General features: G+C 42.1%; 2 protein-coding genes across 3 annotated transcripts in view; one reads left to right on the top strand and one right to left on the bottom strand.

Annotated features, from left to right (window-relative positions):
• Nucleotides 1-2,408: 2,408 nt before the first annotated feature.
• LOC308299145 (DDB1- and CUL4-associated factor 15-like) lies at nt 2,409-3,974 on the bottom strand (the record flags this gene model as incomplete). Its single annotated transcript, XM_080742863.1, has 1 exon — nt 2,409-3,974. One exon carries the CDS (start codon nt 3,972-3,974, stop codon nt 2,409-2,411), a length of 1,566 nt encoding a protein of 521 aa, XP_080598989.1.
• A 12,148-nt stretch (nt 3,975-16,122) lies between these two features.
• LOC308299998 (serine/threonine-protein phosphatase 2B catalytic subunit gamma isoform-like) overlaps nt 16,123-19,869 on the top strand; it is a 38,710-nt gene continuing 34,963 nt past the window's right edge. For both annotated transcript variants that reach the window (XM_080743763.1, XM_080743762.1), the window contains exon 1: nt 16,123-16,405. In XM_080743763.1, the coding sequence (XP_080599889.1) occupies nt 16,330-16,405 (76 nt within the window). In that variant the 5' untranslated portion in view covers nt 16,123-16,329. The remainder of the gene's footprint in view (nt 16,406-19,869) is intronic.

Below are 19,869 nucleotides of genomic sequence, written 5' to 3'. Positions count from 1 at the left end.
CATTTTCTTCATTGTTTTAGGTCAACCAAAGTTTGCGTTTACGGCTGCTCTAGCGGGTACTAGACATATACCAGCTTCAAACAGAGAAAGCACCCTGCCTTTCAGTAACGCCCTTATGAACACAGGGAATGCCTACAACCCAGGGTCAGGTAATAGTTCATATCATATAGCCTGCCTTATAGAGAAACATTTTTCATTGATGCAATTAAGTAAGGTCAAAAATAAGGGTGATTAAGTCAGGTAAAAAATTAAAAATTTATAAAATCGACTGTACTGTATCTTCACCATTTCCTTCTTGCCTTTCTTAGGCTCGCCACAAAACACACTCGCCCCCATGGTTCTTGTATTTGTTTTTACTAAGGTTAAGGTTAGGAATAAAGTTAGATTTGGGCATAGTTTTACTGAGGTTATCTTTAGGAATACCTGGTGGTGACTGTTCCGAGTTGATTTGCCTTAATCTTCTCTGTCATTCAGGTGTATTTGCTGCACCAGTGAGAGGAATCTATTACTTCAGCTTCTCATCATTTGCATACAGCAGTAGAAACCTCTGTGTCAGCCTCTTTCACAACTCCAGACGCATGTTGTCTGCATGCGACCATGGCACAGATGGAAAAGACCAGTCTGACAGTGCAAGTAATGCAGGAGCCTTGCTACTGCAGAAAGGAGACCACGTCTACGTTACCCTACATGCACACTCCCATATATATGCAGATCCCCAAAATCGCAGTGTGTTCAGTGGATTCCTGCTCTATCAAATTTAAAGCTGCACTATACAACTTTCCTCTTCTACCCCGTACTTGAACCCTGCTTGTTCAGAGGATGAATTGAATCTTGACCATCAGGTCAAAATTGGTGTTAGATCCTGTGTCTAGGGGACACATGACCTCTGACACAATCTAAATGTCTCAATAGAAGAGCAGAGACACAACCACCACCCAATTGTTATATTGTATTGTTAACATACTCTACCAATACAGATTGGACAAAATTACATTTTATCAATTAGAAAAAAGGTTACTTAGTGCCGCTTTAAGTTGATGTAAATTGATGGTTAATCAACATTGCTCAGCAATAGAAGCTTGTGATGGAATGTTTGCAGAGAGGATACTGTATGTGCCAATAAAAGTGAGCATAACAGTGAGGTGTGTGCCAATATGTTGGAAGACTGAAAACAATACTTTGTCTCTTCTTCTCCAATCTTTTCCAACAAATTATGGTGTCATGGAAACAATAAGAAATTGCAATCCATGAACCAAAAAGTAATTTGCAAAGGTTTGTAAATTAGAGCATGTAATGGCATTGATGTACAGTATGTGCACAAGGGTTATGCACAATCAATCCACACAGTAGTGACTGTACAGTACAGTAAAGGAATCAATAGTTCCAGAACTGGGAGAGGTAGAAGCCTAATTACTCCATCATCATGACACTGGATAATGTAGTGCTTTACAAATGTGCTAAAATGCAGAACACAGTCATATTGTCAGCAATTACACACAATACTACTCGTGTCCACACATTGCTTGTAAAGTAATATGACAACGAATCCTACTGTCGTTTATAAAGGGAGCCAATAGCCTACAACACAACATGTAGCAATGCCAATGCTGAAGCTAATACTAGAAAGTGCCACAATTGGCTGAACCACCTGAGGGCGCCATTGTATTGCATTTTACATTCAAAGCAAAAGGTGCGTTATGAACTCTGGCATGTTACTATCATAGAGTTATAATAATTAGGGTTACTATACGTATACTTGGCTATACCACCAGAGAGAACTGTTGTTTTGAATAGGCAGAGTTTGACAAGAGCTCACTGTAAAGGCATAATTGAGTCATTATTCAAGAATATTTTTATTTTACAAACGGCAGACATTTTTATTCAATGACTTTCAATTTACATCCCATTTTAAACTTCCAGTTCCTCCCAAAGATCAGTGCTGCTGACTCACAGTTGGGGAAATGTTTTACATCAGTGTTCAGAAACGATAACATGGCAATATTCACAAGTGGAAATAAAAACAAATCTTTTCATAGCTGCCAGAATGAATGGAACAGAAATGTTTTTGTATTCAGTTTAGTTGCTTATCTATCTTCACACAGTAATCATTTTACAGCAGTGTTTCTTAACCTGTCTATTATGTATAAAAGAAATGTCACTCCAGAGCTCTTGGTTGACATCTGCAGTATTGTAATGCAGTACTAAAATAAAACAAAAAGCCTCAAAACAAATATCTAAATCTTCATATCAAAACTATCAAAGTGTATCATAATGTGAAACAGCAGGTTTGCTCAAAAATGAAATGCGCTAAACTTAAAAGATGAGGCTCGTGTGTGTGAGTGAGTGAGTGAGTGAGTGAGTGAGTGAGTGTGTGTGTGTGTGTGTGTGAGTGTCTTTTGTATTTTTATTCATCTTGTCACCCAGGTGCATCGCTCAGTGTCTTCCAACACCGTGTTGGACAGATCATCTGCGTTCAGGACATTGACGCGGTGAGAGCTGCTCTCTGGAACAGAACACTCCATCACTGTGTCCACACAGGACTTCCTGTGAGGCCTCACCATAGTGTCAGGGTCACCATAAGGATCGTAGTCAGGGACTTCTCTTGTGAGGTCACTGACCCCAATGACACTGCACAGCCCTGTGCTGAGGTCCCAGCTGACCCTCATGTTGCGCTCCTCGCGTTCCCAAAACAGGCCAATGCCGATCAAAACTGTGTCTGTCACTGGACACACCTCCATCACGACAAAGTCAAATCTGTAGACCCGAGGGTCCCAGATGGCATCATCTTGTTGCAACACAGAGAGAACACTGCCAACATCCAGCAACATCTCCTCCACACACAAGCTCTGGCCGTCACGTGGTCCACCGGGGAGCAACTTCTGGCCCCTTCCCGTCAGATCTGTAGCCTGTAAATGAAATGGACGTTCTGTATCCCGTCCTGCTGCCCCCGGCTGTGGGAGGTGGTAATGGAGGCGTTTATAGTGGGTGTAGCTGGGCTCGCTGAGATCTGCCTCTTGAGACGAGGATGAGGGCAGGTTTGATGAGGATGGGGAGGACGAGGCAGGGGACCCGGTGGATGGATGTCTGTCTTCAGCAGATCCCTGAGGTAGAATGGAAGGAGGAGAAGAGGGTTGACCTCTCTTGGTGTAGAGCATCTGACAGGACTGGCTCTGCTCACCTGCTGGACACAGGTAGATGGCACAGGCCACCAAACTTCCTTTTTCTATCAGCAGGATGACCTTGTCCTTTTTCAGCTGTAAGGTTGGCTGGAAGGGAAAGGGACATTCCATCGCACACACGCTGTGGAGCACAAAGCCGTGTTCCAGGCATCTGACACCACTACCTGAGTGTGTGGTCATGGCTGAGCATTGAGAGCAGGGTTTGGCTGGAGGGTTGGGAGCAATGGTGACGAACCTCAAGCACCAGCCATAAATAGTCATCAGGTTAATCATGAGCTGATCTGTGCTGGTGCTCTGTGCATCAAAGCCAAAGATGGCAATGTTGGAGTCGTCGTTGGGCCACTCACACACATAAAGACTCAGGAGGTCATGTTCTTCAACATGCCCGTTTTTAAAGAGTTTCACCTGCTGGACCAGTTTCAGTTTACTGTGCAGGTTAAACTCCCACCAATACAGAGTGTAGTTGCAGCCATATGACGCATCTGAATCATCCGAATCTGGTTCTGTTCCTCCAAGGGTCCACATTCTTCCTTGCACGTCTACTTTGATGACTTTGGTGTAGGACAGGATGTATCGGCCACTTTTGATGTAGCCAAGAAACACGTGTCCTGCTTCCAGAAGCCCTCCTTCACTGATGTCTTCCAAAGGGATGCACACAAGAGGAGAGAGTTTACTGAAACTGCTTTGAGAAAACTGTCCTGAAACCTTCCCACGTGAGACAAGCTTGACGACGTTGTCTTCTCTATGTTTTCTTGGCGTTTGCTGCTTCTTCTTGGATTTCGAACTGGGCGCCATGTTGCTAATAATGTCCGTCAGGCAAACATAGCCGACACACAACAGTTGATTACCGTTCCTCTCTTGTGACGACCGCCATCAACAAACTTTCCACCGCACTTGAAAAGCCTTGGTTTCTCTTTACAGATCAGTGCTCTGATCCGGTTTAGAGCCCCGCCTACTGTCCTACTGTATCCGGTAATTTGCACACGCATAATACACAAACATACATGCCGTTTTCATATCCGCTCTAGACCGGATCTAATCTACAACCCAGTCTTGCGTTTTCCCTTTGATCAATGACCACGCCCCAGACACCTTCCAGGAGATTTTCATTGGATAGCATTGATAACACCGCCCACCCCGGGTCCTGGTGTGTGTGTGTGTGTGTGTGTGTGTGTGTGTGTGTGTGTGTGTGTGTGTGTGTGTGTGTGCAGGTGTGTGCGTGCGTGCGTGCGTGCGTGAGTGTGTGCGTGCGTGCGCGTGTGTGTGCGTGCGAGCGCGCGTGCGTGCGCGAGCGAGCGCGTGTGTGTGTGTGCGTGCGTGTGTGAAATGTAGAGAAAAGAAATGGGAATTCTATTCGAGTCGAGACCCATACAAATTGGGAACAACACAGGGAACAATCCTGACAAATTAGGCACCCAGGCCACACTTTGGAGACCCCTGTTTGTATGACAATTGAATAACATTTTAACTATACCTGAGTTGATAATGTCAGCACTTCTTGTAAGGTGGCATAAACACTTCTTTGTTTTAAGAAGTGTCATAAAACTTGCTGCCACCTTTACTGGAAGGCATCTGCACCCATTATAATTCATGGATTAATATTTAACGTCCATGCTATATCTACACTTGCACTTTCATCTCATTGTCAGTCTTGTGCCGCATGAACCAAGGGGATGAAGGGAACCACGGTGAGCCTGCTTGTGTTGCTGTTGTGTCTGTCTGGATCCCAGGCTGGAGATGAAGCAGAGGGTGATGTTACAGTCCTGGAAGGACCAGAGCAGGTTCAAAACGAGATCACCTCCTCAGACCAGGCAGAGACGGAGAGAAGCTGCCAACCAGACATGTGTGACCTCCTGAGAGAACTGGGATCCATGGGAACCAGGTTACAAATAGCAGAGAATGATTTGGCAACATTGAGGAATCTCCAACCAGTTGTGGCAGGTAAAACATGTATTTATTATTTGATTTAATGAGAACTTTCTAAACAAAAAGACTCAACCAAAACATCTAGGCTAACAAACCTAGGCATTGGCTTTGTCTTTTTACAGGGGACAGTTTGGCAGCCACCTGTATTGTTCTTTCAGAGCGGTTTTAAAGGAGCACACATTCCTACCAGGGCTGTGAAAGTCTTAGTTTGCAGCGCTAGGCCCAGACGGAATTGCGGGGGAAATAGCATTTCTACAGGTTTTCACATGTATGGTAGTCAGAAGTGAAAGTGCCTTTAAAATTACAAATTGAGGATGATGGGTGTTGCCCTCGTGATCTATGGGTTACAAAAAGCCAATCAATTATAGGCACTCACAGGGGTGGCGGATAATGTAGGCTGGAGAAGCTTTCCCTAAATGTACTGCTTATAATTGTGTACATACTGTACCTAGATACTGTACTGTACATAGATATAGATATGGCTGGATTATAGTATTATTCTGTCGCTGCAGACATCTAAGTGACAAACTGGTGACAATCAGTTGACAGATTTGGAGTCTTGGACTGTATGGAAATCAGAACCATGGACAGCACTGTTTGCTGTGTGTAGTAGGCACATATGTTTTGCTATCATGGGCTTGCAGCACATACATGTACAGCAAGCCCATGATAGCAAAAAGTATGTTACTGAAACAGACAGACAAATTCTTTACAAATGTGTCACATACGTACACAAATAAACTTGTGTTCATTCACTGTCAAACACTGTTATAACAGTTTGCTACTCCGTTTTGTCATGTAAAATAAAAAGCATGCAAATTACTGATAATAATCCGATTATGGCAATACTTTGAATGAGGCTTTTACATGTAAAGCATTAGTGTGATTATGGCAAAATATAACCCAAGTTAACATGTTTTACTCAAAAAGCTAACCTGTTGAAGTTGTTGTGTCTTATATCAGCTACATATACAGATATGCACATATTAAGAAACACAAAGGAAATCGTGTTGGAAATTGAATATAGTCTGTGCATGACTGAAGTTTCCTTTTCCAGAAGGTGGCATTTTTGTTTCCTGTTCAAATCTGTTGCTGAGCTAATCAAATGAAGCTATGGGAAACTTACCCGGAAATGTTTATGTCACCTTCTGGGAAAGGGAACTAATAGTTCCCTATGTTTTGCTTACGCCCAATATAATAAATCAGAATGTCTGCAGTGTAAGGTTTGTGTATCTGTGCATGTACAGTAAATGCTCTAAAGACACAAATTAGGGAATTTAAAATAGATTAATTGCCGTTAATAAATTATTCGATTAATATAAACGGGAAAAAAGAATAGAAAGAAAAAATAAAAGAAAATTAAAAGATGTTTTCTTCTTCTTTTTTTTTTGCTATAGTGAATGTTACAGGTATGGTGTGTGTGATATCAAATGTGAGCTTAACATAATCGCAGTAATCCTATTCCATCATATTCAAAAACGCTGCTTATCAATTAATCGGTTAATCGATCGATAAGGTTATCAATTTTCAATTAATGAATCAATCAATAATTTGCACCCCTAACACAAATGTTTGTCAGTGCAGGGAAGGAGTCTGCAGGCTCTGGCCTCCAGGGCCAACGTCACAGAGATAAAGGCTGAGGAGCAGTACACTCTGCTCAACCAACTGATGAGGAACATTGAAGGTAAAGTGGACTTTGTTTCTGATCTCAAGCTGAAACTGCCAGTTAATATTGTACCATGGTTTGGACGAATACCCTTTTCTGTTTAGCAGGAAGGTATCTTTAACATAAGGTATTTTCCAATTAATAATTGCAGAAGATATTAAACAATAAAGTTGCCATAGGTGGTTTGTGATGTTTTGGTTTAGGATTTATTGCACTATTATGTTTTTTCATTCAAAGCCTTTAATCCACTCGTCACCCTTTACTTAGTTTATTTATTAAAAAAACACAAATCGCCGCCACGTTTTTGTAATTATATTAATGATATTTGTGCATATTCATTTATACAGTACATTTTGCTTCTAAACCTATATAATATGAGCTGCTGAGGCTGCCTTCGTGTACATAATACTGTACATAATATGAAGCCAGCAGGTCATTTGTATAGTAGAAATGATCTCCTTTAACTGGCTTATGTGTACCCAATTACCTCATTGTCTCATCTCTAGATAATATTATTTTCTCATCTTTAGCATTGTTTATTGTGACAGGCAAGCTATTTAAAATGTTCCTTTGTTGTTTTGTTGTAGGTCAACCAAAGTTTGCATTTACGGCTGCTCTAAATCGTAGTGTAAAAGCTTCAGACAGAGAGAACATCCTGCCGTTCAGAAAGGTCCTTATCAACATAGGCAATGCCTACAACCCGGGGACAGGTAATATGTCAGAGAAACAATTCATTGATGCAATAACGTCAGCAATAAGGGCTAAGTGGCCTTCAATGGCAAAGTTTGAAGACTTTGTTTTGCACAGACAGTTAACTCTAGTCTAGTGTTGTTTAGCTCTTGAGAATTGATATCACGTGTCCTTTACCATTTCCTTCTCAGCAAGAAAATGAAATAATAACAAAAGAGTGGACTGCCAACTGTTTGGTGGAAAGAAATTAGATCCTATTTAGTGTTTGCCTGGCTGCAAGCGTCAGACTCTTCACACACTACGTTTCACTTCGTTTTGCCCACCAACAGGGGGTGGTAATGTGCGGACTGATTTATCAGGCTAATTTAGTGTGCCATGTGTTGCATTGCTGTTAAATTGTACACTTTAAATTAAAAAGCATGTTAACGTTAGTGTAAGTGATATTTTATGGTTAAGGTTGAAGCTCTGTATTCCGAGAGATTCTAGAGTTTTGCCAATTTCATCCAATCAGGAGAGAGTACCCATTTATCAGTTTCAGGAAGTAGTCGGAGACTCCTGATACTGAACAAACACTTAAAATGAGGAAAACATTTTAACAACAACACATTTATAAATTATACAGTATATTCAAATGATTACAATTCACCCTTTGTTAGCCTCCTGGTTGGTCCCTGACTGACCAACCAGCAGGCTCAATCTGCCTTGTCCCGCCCTGGTTCCGCCTTTTTTATGTTGAATTTGCTAAAACATAATTTTTGGAGAAATAAAAACATTTAAAAACATGCTGATTCACTATGCTGCCACTGAGCATCTCCAATTGACTGAAACAAAGTTTGAAATTAGAATTGAACACACAGAATAACAATATGAAGCAACTGAATTAACATGGCAGTGGATGGAATGTCCCACTGAATGTCCCACCAAGACACAGCAACCAATGGGTGTGGAGAGGGGCAGGACAATGGGCAGGACTTGACAAAGGGTGAATTATAATGGCATTATCAGTTCACCAGGCCTACAATAGAAATGTTTCCTACAGAATTGAGTCCCTCAAATGTTTTCAAGTTATCAAATTAATAAGATCAAATCAGAGCAAGGGACAATTTCATGTATAGCGTCATAATTGACTGATTCATGGCTGTCCAATGGATTGATTTGTCTTCAGGTGTTTTTGCTGCACCAGTGAGGGGCGTCTATTACTTCAGTTTCTCATCATTCGCTTTCACCGGTCGCCATAACCTCTGCATCAGCCTCTTTCACAACTCTGCACGCATGTTGTCTGCATGCGACCAAAGCTCACCTGAGGGAAAAGACCAGTCTGACAGTGCAAGTAATGCAGGAGCATTGCTACTGCAGAAAGGAGACCACGTCTATGTTACCCTACATGCACTCTCCCATATATATGCCAGTATCGAAAATCGAAGTGCGTTCAGTGGATTCCTGCTCTATCAAATTTAACTTTCCTCTTCTATGGGGCTGTTAAGTATGACATCATTTTGTAGGCAGAGGAGCATTTCTGCCCCCAGTTTCCGTGAATCTTTTTACTATTTTTACTATTTACACATTTTTCTTCTCTTTGTTGTTGAAAGGAAAGTGTTAGAATTATACTTTAGTCGTTATTTTTGTCTCGGATCTGTTGAAAATAGCGAGGGACAGAAAATGCTCTGGGGGCAGATTCTCCTCTGCCTACAAAATGATGTCACGGCTTAAAAGCCCCATTCTGGATTTGAACCCGGTTTCTGTCATTAATGCGGCTGTTCGGTGCTGCCAAGATTTTGTGACTCCCCGGCCCGAACCGAACCGAAATAAATTCAGCTCTAGAAGTGGAGTAGACTATGCGTCGGCCCTAGGTGAGACATGACGTATGACATGAGCTAAATGTCTCAATCTGTATGGTAGAATACAGATTGGACACATTTACATCTATACTATAATTTTGCGAATGTCTGAGTGAGTGAGTGTCTGTCTGTCTGTCTGTCTCAGCGTTTCTCCTCGGTGGCTGGAGCAATTGATCTGAAATCGCATCACCATTAGCATATGAACACACCTGACATAACTGTGAAGCCCGTTTGTCACTTTCACAAATCATATGCTGTATATTAGCATTTTTATGGTGTAACTACTATCTATTCTGCATCTAGCATGAGGCATATCTATTCTGCATCTAGCATGGGGCAACATGTTTAACCAGCTCTGTGTGTGTGTGTGCGTGTGTGTGTGTGTGTGTGTGTGTGTGTGGGGGGGGGGGGGGGGGGGGGGTGTTGGCTGGCCCTCTTTCAGATGTTGTCATGTAGATCGGTACACAGTATCTCTGTAGCCTTAAACGAAACGGGTATTTCTTACATTGATGCTCCTACATATTAGCATGCAAGCACCAGTTAAAGTTACTTTCCATCCCTCATATACTGTGTGCACAGTGCACATCCCATAATCCACACACTGCACATCATTTCGGAGCTCATATCTTTGAACGGGTAAGGGCTAGTCTATACTATAATTTTGCGAATGTCTGTCTGAGTGAGTGAGTGTCTGTCACAGCGTTTCTCCTCAGTGGCTGGAGCAATTGATCTGAAATCGCATCACCATTAGCATATGAACACACCTGACATAACTGTGAAGCCCGTTTGTCACTTTCGCAAATCGTATGTGCCATGTGTTGCATTGCTGTTAATGTGTTGCATTGCTGTTAAATTGTACACTTTAAATTAAAAAGCATGTTAACGTTAGTGTAAGTGATATTTTATGGTTAAGGTTGAAGCTCTGTATTCCGAGAGATTCTAGAGTTTTGCCAATTTCATCCAATCAGGAGAGAGTACCCATTTATCAGTTTCAGGAAGTAGTCGGAGACTCCTGATACTGAACAAACACTTAAAATGAGGAAAACATTTTAACAACAACACATTTATAAATTATACAGTATATTCAAATGATTACAATTCACCCTTTGTTAGCCTCCTGGTTGGTCCCTGACTGACCAACCAGCAGGCTCAATCTGCCTTGTCCCGCCCTGGTTCCGCCTTTTTTATGTTGAATTTGCTAAAACATAATTTTTGGAGAAATAAAAACATTTAAAAACATGCTGATTCACTATGCTGCCACTGAGCATCTCCAATTGACTGAAACAAAGTTTGAAATTAGAATTGAACACACAGAATAACAATATGAAGCAACTGAATTAACATGGCAGTGGATGGAATGTCCCACTGAATGTCCCACCAAGACACAGCAACCAATGGGTGTGGAGAGGGGCAGGACAATGGGCGGGACTTGACAAAGGGTGAATTATAATGGCATTATCAGTTCACCAGGCCTACAATAGAAATGTTTCCTACAGAATTGAGTCCCTCAAATGTTTTCAAGTTATCAAATTAATAAGATCAAATCAGAGCAAGGGACAATTTCATGTATAGCGTCATAATTGACTGATTCATGGCTGTCCAATGGATTGATTTGTCTTCAGGTGTTTTTGCTGCACCAGTGAGGGGCGTCTATTACTTCAGTTTCTCATCATTCGCTTTCACCGGTCGCCATAACCTCTGCATCAGCCTCTTTCACAACTCTGCACGCATGTTGTCTGCATGCGACCAAAGCTCACCTGAGGGAAAAGACCAGTCTGACAGTGCAAGTAATGCAGGAGCATTGCTACTGCAGAAAGGAGACCACGTCTATGTTACCCTACATGCACTCTCCCATATATATGCCAGTATCGAAAATCGAAGTGCGTTCAGTGGATTCCTGCTCTATCAAATTTAACTTTCCTCTTCTATGGGGCTGTTAAGTATGACATCATTTTGTAGGCAGAGGAGCATTTCTGCCCCCAGTTTCCGTGAATCTTTTTACTATTTTTACTATTTACACATTTTTCTTCTCTTTGTTGTTGAAAGGAAAGTGTTAGAATTATACTTTAGTCGTTATTTTTGTCTCGGATCTGTTGAAAATAGCGAGGGACAGAAAATGCTCTGGGGGCAGATTCTCCTCTGCCTACAAAATGATGTCACGGCTTAAAAGCCCCATTCTGGATTTGAACCCGGTTTCTGTCATTAATGCGGCTGTTCGGTGCTGCCAAGATTTTGTGACTCCCCGGCCCGAACCGAACCGAAATAAATTCAGCTCTAGAAGTGGAGTAGACTATGCGTCGGCCCTAGGTGAGACATGACGTATGACATGAGCTAAATGTCTCAATCTGTATGGTAGAATACAGATTGGACACATTTACATCTATACTATAATTTTGCGAATGTCTGAGTGAGTGAGTGTCTGTCTGTCTGTCTGTCTCAGCGTTTCTCCTCGGTGGCTGGAGCAATTGATCTGAAATCGCATCACCATTAGCATATGAACACACCTGACATAACTGTGAAGCCCGTTTGTCACTTTCACAAATCATATGCTGTATATTAGCATTTTTATGGTGTAACTACTATCTATTCTGCATCTAGCATGAGGCATATCTATTCTGCATCTAGCATGGGGCAACATGTTTAACCAGCTCTGTGTGTGTGTGTGCGTGTGTGTGTGTGTGTGTGTGTGTGTGTGGGGGGGGGGGGGTGTTGGCTGGCCCTCTTTCAGATGTTGTCATGTAGATCGGTACACAGTATCTCTGTAGCCTTAAACGAAACGGGTATTTCTTACATTGATGCTCCTACATATTAGCATGCAAGCACCAGTTAAAGTTACTTTCCATCCCTCATATACTGTGTGCACAGTGCACATCCCATAATCCACACACTGCACATCATTTCGGAGCTCATATCTTTGAACGGGTAAGGGCTAGTCTATACTATAATTTTGCGAATGTCTGTCTGAGTGAGTGAGTGTCTGTCACAGCGTTTCTCCTCAGTGGCTGGAGCAATTGATCTGAAATCGCATCACCATTAGCATATGAACACACCTGACATAACTGTGAAGCCCGTTTGTCACTTTCGCAAATCGTATGCTGTATATTAGCATTTTTATGGTGTATCTACTATCTATTCTGCATCTAGCTTGAGGCACATCTATTCTGCATCTAGCATGAGGCAAAATGTTTAACCAGCTCTGTGTGTGTGTGTGTGTGTGTCTGTGTGTGTGTGTGTGTGTGTGTGTGTGTGTGTGTGTGTGTGTGTGTGTGTGTGTGTGTGTGTGTGTGTGTGTGTGTGCAGGCAGGCGGGTGTGTGTGCAGGCGGGTGGGCGGGCAGGCTGGGGGGGGGGGTCAGTATCTCTGTAGCCATTAAACGAAACGGGTTTCTTACATTGATGCTCCTACAGTACATCATGCAAGCACCAGTTAAAGTTACTTTCCATCCCTCATATACTGTGTGCACAGTGCACATCCCATAACCCACACACTGCACATCATTTTGGAGCTCATATCTTTGAACGGGTAAGGGCTAGTTTTATTAATTAGAAAAAGGTTAAATAGGTAGGTGGTTAATCAACATTGCTCAGCAAATAGAAGCTTGTGAAGAAGTGTTTTCAGAGAGGATGATAATAGTGAGGTGTGTGTTGACTGAGAACTAAACTTGATTTGTCTCTTCTTCTCTAATCTTTTCCCACAATAATTTCATATAAACAACAAAAATGCAATCCATAAACCAAAAAGTAATTTGCAAAGGTTTGTAAATTAGAGCATGTAATGACATTGATGTGCACAAGGGTCATGCACAATCAATACACACAGTAACGACTGTAAGTACAGTAAAGGAATCAATAGTTCCAGAACTGGGTGAGGTCAAGCATAATTACTCCATTTATACTTGGTAAATATGATCCAAGTATAGAGGGTATGCGTGTGACATCACTGTTGCTGGAAGTTATGTGGGAACGCCTACTGAGTGGCAAAAAACGAATTTCTGACAATGACAGAACATACATCCAAACAGAAAATTGATTGTATTAAACAAAGTTAAACTCACCAACATTGTGGCTGTACTGAAAGCTTGAATTATCCTCTTTCTATCTGCAACGTTTTTGTTTGATAAAAATCCACCATAGGCATGTTTTGTGCAATTTAGAAACAGGTGGTATGTAGGACCGTTGAGTGATTTGCAACTAGCACCTCCAAACTCCAATGCTCCATGCTGCTCAATGTTTTGCCACTCAGTCTAGATTAGGGGGTGGGTGGGTCCCAGTGGACGTGCACCCTAGGGTGCCACGGCACCCACTTTGAGAAAAGCTGCCGTATAAGACAGGGGCCCATTTGAATGTTGCCGTTTAATCCTGCCGTCTGCTGTGAATGTCACCCTGGCTGTCGCATGCAGAGAATGCAGTCCATGCGGATCTCATGGAAAAGTAAAAATGTTTTTTACTAACCAAATACATTTTCTCTGCCAACTTTCAAATGGATTTGTCATATACTACTTTATGTAGTACAGTGTCAGTATGACAAGAGCTGACTGCTCGGGTGAGTGTGAACAACTAGAATGCCATATGGACATGAATCTCTCAACAACATTTTAATTAGTGATTAGAAATACATTCTAAAATGTATAACGCAGAATTTGCCCAGTTTTCCCCTACAAAATAGTCCCAAATCATTCTCCCAAAAAAAAACACCCAAAATGGAGCCATGTGTCTTTTGTAGGCCTACATAAAGTTTTTTGTGACATGCATAATATTGTGCTCATTTGATGACTGTTAACCTCGCATCACCAGGCTTTCCGCTGGGGGAAAGGACTACAATGGGAGTCCCCGGAACCTTTCTGTGTCATTATGTTTAGCCTTATAATTCCCGACTAAAATAAAGTATTCAATCAATCGATCAATCAATGGTTCAGTTGTCTCAAGAGTCCCTACTTCTCCCAATAATATAGGCTACCAATTAAGCACTACACTACACTACCCATAGTTCCACGTGCTGTTACACATAATAGAGCCGTGTTGTAGGAAATCCGCTTGTGTGGTGGTGGATTAATTTGTAATCCAACAGAAGAGGGTCTGGATGAAGCCAAGCCACACAACATCGGATCACGACGACGCACACACACACACACACACACACACACACACGCACGCACGCACACACACACACACACACACACACACACACACACACACACACACATTGAGTACAGACTCACTCACACACAGGGGCGTCACACCAAATTCTGGGCCCTGGGTACAAGGATTCAGTGCGGGCCCCCCATGAATGTTAACTATTGAAAAATAGCAGATATACAAGCTCACAGCGAGTGCCGCGCTGCGAGCTTGTAGATCTGCTATTTTTGGAAAATCGTGAAAATGTGTGCAAGAAACCTATGTCAAGGACCCCCAAGATGATATGTATTTGGCCACGGACCCCGATCTCAAAATATTTAGTTCCAGGGACCCCCCCAGAAGCAAAATTTGGTTTAGAAATGTTCACTTAAAAAATACATATATTCAAAGATTTTCACAACTTTTCAAAAATAGCAGATCTACAAGCTCCGCTGTGAGCTTGTATATCTGCTATTTTTCAATAGATAAAGTTATTAGGGCCCCTCCACCTTGGGCCCCAGTAACTCAGTCCCACTTTCCTACCCCTTGTGACGCCCCTGCTCACACACAACACCCACCAAAACCCACAGCAGCAGCAGCAGGCATGTCCTGGATCGTGTGCGGGGGCTTTTTTTTAACAGATGCACCACACTCCACTCCTCGTCTAAAAAATAATACAGATAAAAGTCATAATAACCAAGATTATAAAAATCTGACAGGCCGCTAAGGTCTTTATAAAGCATATGTGCGTGACAGGGCAGGCTGACAGCAAACTCGGTCGGCGATCGGCGGCGGGACGGGAGGGTCGTTCATCATCAGCTGGTGGCAGCAGCAGCCAGCCAGCCAGTCAGTCCCTAGAGCCCAGTGCAGGGCAGCAGAAAGTGACAGTTTCAGTGACAGCCTGCTGGTGGTGTCACCGTGCTGCTGCTGCTGCTGTTGTGGCATTGGCACACACATCACATAATCATTATAATATTATCACCATCCCAGCAGTGGTGGAAAGTAATAACTACAATACTCAAGTACTGTACTTTGGAATAATTCCAATTTCCAGTGGTGTACTTTTACATCTCAGATCCAAATGTACTACAACGTTTATTTGAAAACTTAAGTTAATTTGTAGATTTTAAATATTTATTAGGCTACAAAACATAAATCACGACACGTCCGCCCGACTTTTGAGGAATTTATTGACATAATCGCAATTATGTTGTCATATCGTTTCCAATTGGAACATGTTCACATATTTTCAAACATTTTCAAAAGAATTGTACCAGAGCTTGTAAATCGGCTATTTCCACTGTCAATGGCATGGTATTTTTTTTTTTTTTAAAGTTGTCAGTCTCAGATATGTCAGAAATGTCTTTGCATATTCAGGTCATGTGTCATATGGGATGGGATATCTGCCCATGTGCAACTTCAAAGCCTACAATACCAAGCTAGAATTGTCAACGACAAAAAAAACACAATTAAATCGTAATAACCGCGATTATTTGAGCGACAATTAATCGTCAGTCATGTAAAAAATGTCATATTAATAATCGTGACAGCCCTATAGCATAGTTCCACCAGCCCCAGCAGCTTTCACAGTCCACTCCTTCATTGTGTCTGTCAGTCTGTCTCTCTGTCAGTCTGTCTGTCTGTCTGTCTGTCTGCTGGGTTTCTTTGGCTGTTCAAAACCCCACCACTATTATAATAGCAGCCAGCTAGCCTAGCAGCACGGCTAGCTGTGCGGTAGGTAGGTAGGTTGTGTAGCTAATAGCTTTTTAGCTACGAGGCTAGTAGTCTAGTTTTAGGGAAGGAAGGAGGAAGGAAGAAGAAGGGAGGTTTGGTTTTTTATTTATTTATTTTCGTGCGTAGGGGGGGTCTTTAAAGTTAGGAATTCATTCTGAACGGGGTGTTTTTAGAAGAGGAGGAATGATGTCTACTCCTCCTGCTAAAGAGCCCACCACCACCACCACCAAACTGTCCACCGTCGAGCGGCCTATCAAAGGTAAGGTGTAGTAGGTTTGTTCTTTTTTTCGGGTTTGGTTTCTGTTGCAACTAAACTTGGTGGGTCAAAAAAAAATGCTAACTCCTTGAGAGCGTTAAAATGAAACCAAATGGACCCTCACGGGTCCATTTGGTTTCATTTTAACGCTTTCAAGGAGTTATATTGTTGTTAGACACCACGCGTGCTTGGTTTACAAGCGGTCTACGCTATTAGAGAATGTAGAATTGTTATTTTCTCGTGATACCAATGCTAATGTCAGCTAGCTATCTGCTGTGCAGATTACTACTGCACACTGTGGTGAAAGGATCCTCAGTGTTTTTGATCATTTATCTTATTTTTGTGTATATACATTTTCTTTCACTAACAGTTTGAGAAAGTGTGCAAATGTGACCACCGTTTTGGTTTAGATTTGTACACTCTTAATGCTGTTATTAACGCTGATATGTGTTACTGTATACCGGGGAGGAAAAAACCCCATACACCAAGATTTTTTTTCTCCCTTTATAAATAAATACAAAATAAACGGTGTGGGGGAATTAAAAACCATGTGCTCATCAAAGCATCAAGCGACAATCGAGCTAATTAAATCAGCAGCTAATTAGGATGGATGTGACCAAACCCAAGGTGTCAAATTCATTTTTTTGACATCTTTGTTTCGGGCTCACTCAATGAACGCCTTTTTTTAACGCACGATCCTTTTAGAGCAGCTGGCTGTGTTTATTTTATTTTATTTACAATAAGTGGATAAAAAAAATGCGATTGGTGTTTAAAACGGGGTTCAAATAGGTGTGTAATAACGTTATGCCTCTGGAGGTTCAGTGAGGCTAATGAGCTAGCCAGTTAAGCTAGCTGTGTGTGTGTGTGTGTGTGTGTGTGTGTGTGTGTGTGTGTGTGTGTGTGTGTGTGTGTGTGTGTGTGTGTGTGTGTGTTTGGGGGGGTGTATGTATGATGGTGTCAATGGTTTAGAGAGGCTTAACAGTGTAAAGCAGCGGGAGAGCATTAAACCTGTCCTAATGCTGCTACACAGTAAATGAGCCAGTCTTTTATTTAGCTCTCATAGTAGTAGGGTCCATTTGGATAAGGGTTTGCACGCTGTCAGAGCTGCACACATGAACACACATTGGATTGATTGCATTGGCCACTTTATAGGCAAGGTTATGAACGGTACAAGTTGTACAGTCAAAAGGTTTATGCTAAAAGGATGGCACCAAAAAAAGCCCCGGCTTTTGTGGTCCAATGTACTCATTTCATCACTAATACATACAATTTTCAATTCAAAGGAGCTTTATTGGCATGAGAAAACATACGGTTTACATTGTCAAAGCAAGTGTCACAAATAAAATAAGAAAAAACAGTTGAAAATGGGGAACATATATACATTGGGAGGGAGTACAGCATTGTGTAAACAGAGCTAATACATAGATAGATAGATAGATAGATACCGGTAGATAGATACCTTTATTATCCCAAGGAAGGAAATCAGTTGCCCAGAGGCAGCAGCACAGCAGTATAAGGTTATTTACAAAGTTACAGAGAAGTAAGTAAGTAATAAAAAACAAGAACAGAGTACAGTAAAGAACAAGGTACGTCAAGAAAGGGAACGAATAATTGCGACCGAAGGTCACATATACTCTGAAGAACCGTGTCGCTTGAGTGTCCTTCCTTCCTTCCTTCCGTATCCTCGTGACCGTCCTTCCGTATCCTCTGTGATGTTAGTGTGATGTCAGCGAGTTGTGACATCACTTCCTGTACAGGGCGGCTACACGAAATGTGGATAACACTATATATGGAGATAGTCCAGTCCATCATGTGATGGGACTACCGTCATAGAAAGTAGCCATTGTTAGGCCGGAGTCATTGGCTGTCTAAACATGGAGATGTGGATAACACTATATATGGAGATAGTCTAGTCCAATATGTCATATGGGACTACCGTCATAGACAGTAGCCATTGTTAATCCGGAGTCAATGGCTGACTGTCTGTACAGGAAGTGATGTCACATGACATACTTTTTATGCCCATATATGAGTCCTAACATGGAGATGTGGATAACACTATATATGGAGATAGTCTAGTCCAATATGTCATATGGAACTACCGTCATAGACAGTAGCTATTGTTAGGTCGGAGTCAATGGCTGTCAGTCTGACTGTCTGTACAGGAAGTGATGTCACATGACATCTCCATGTTTAGGCAAACTCCACACAGAAATGTTCTCCCCGTGTCTCCTAGGGTTGATACCCTCACAAAAACATGAACTATATATGGAGATAGTCCAGTCCATCATGTCATATGGGACTACCGTCATAGAAAGTAGCCACCGTCATAGAAAGTAGCCACCCGAATATACCCGAAAATACCTGAATTTTCGGCCGGCGCTATGCCCATATATGAGTCCCTCTGTACCACATCTCCATGTTTAGGTAAACTCCACACAGAAAGGCCCTATCGCCAACCGAACCTAGGGTGTGAGCGATAGGGCCTTTCTGTGTGGAGTTTGCGTGTTCTCCCCGTGTCTCCTAGGGTTGATACCCTCACAAAAACATGAACAAACTCCCCCCAGAATGACAACAACTAGAATCGTCAGAGAAACGCTGTGGTTGGCCAGATTGTCAAGAATTGGCGCGACCTCGCCCTTTAGGGCGAGGTTGCATGTCACCCTGAGGTCGCATTCCACCCTCGGGTGTCTTACTAGTATATATACATAGTGTCCTTAGGCACAACTATCAATATAGTAGTAACTAGTAACATACTTATGTTGTGTACATGCAGTCTGAATCTGCATATCGATAAAAGCGCTGTAGCAGCAAAAGGTATATTTACAGAAAGAGATATATATTTTTTTAATGGTGTATACTTGCCAACAAGGGCACCTGTGTTGTTTGCTCAGCCATGCACATGTGATGTTGACTGATGTGCTTTTACATTTTGTGCACCTCTTAAGGTTTTATTTATCTGCTCACCCAGCTAGCTTGTCTTTCTCCCAAACAAAACGACCCTTCAGAATTGTTGTAGTGACCGTATCTTCAACCCCCCCAACCAGGACCCTGTGCATGATGATTTATTTTGCAGCACATGCAAGGATGCATGACATGCACACGTGTATGCGCACCGCAAGCATTTTCAGCACGACAACAGACTGACAATTATTTATTTTAGCACTCACAGTAGCACACCTTTCAACAAAACGCAACATGAAAGTGCTGAAATCGAATTCAATTTGGTGGAAAACGGCAGAGACAATTTGGTAGTGAGTGTTGAAAGCCATTGACATTGGCGTATTTTACTTGTTGGGACTCGGGACACCCAGCTTGGAAGTGGGACAATCACAGACTAACTAGGGTGTCTGGGGCCTGGCAATGTACCATAAGGCTACTTGGGACCCGTGGTCATTTTCACTGACTCAAATATGTACTATATATGAATTCATTTGACTGCTGCGTTTAGTGGTCAGATGGGTGGG

This window comes from Nannobrachium achirus, assembly GCF_963921795.1.
Source record: "Nannobrachium achirus genome assembly, chromosome: 15".
Classification (NCBI taxonomy): Eukaryota; Metazoa; Chordata; class Actinopteri; order Myctophiformes; family Myctophidae; genus Nannobrachium; species Nannobrachium achirus.
This window is presented reverse-complemented; position numbering and strand designations above follow the sequence as displayed.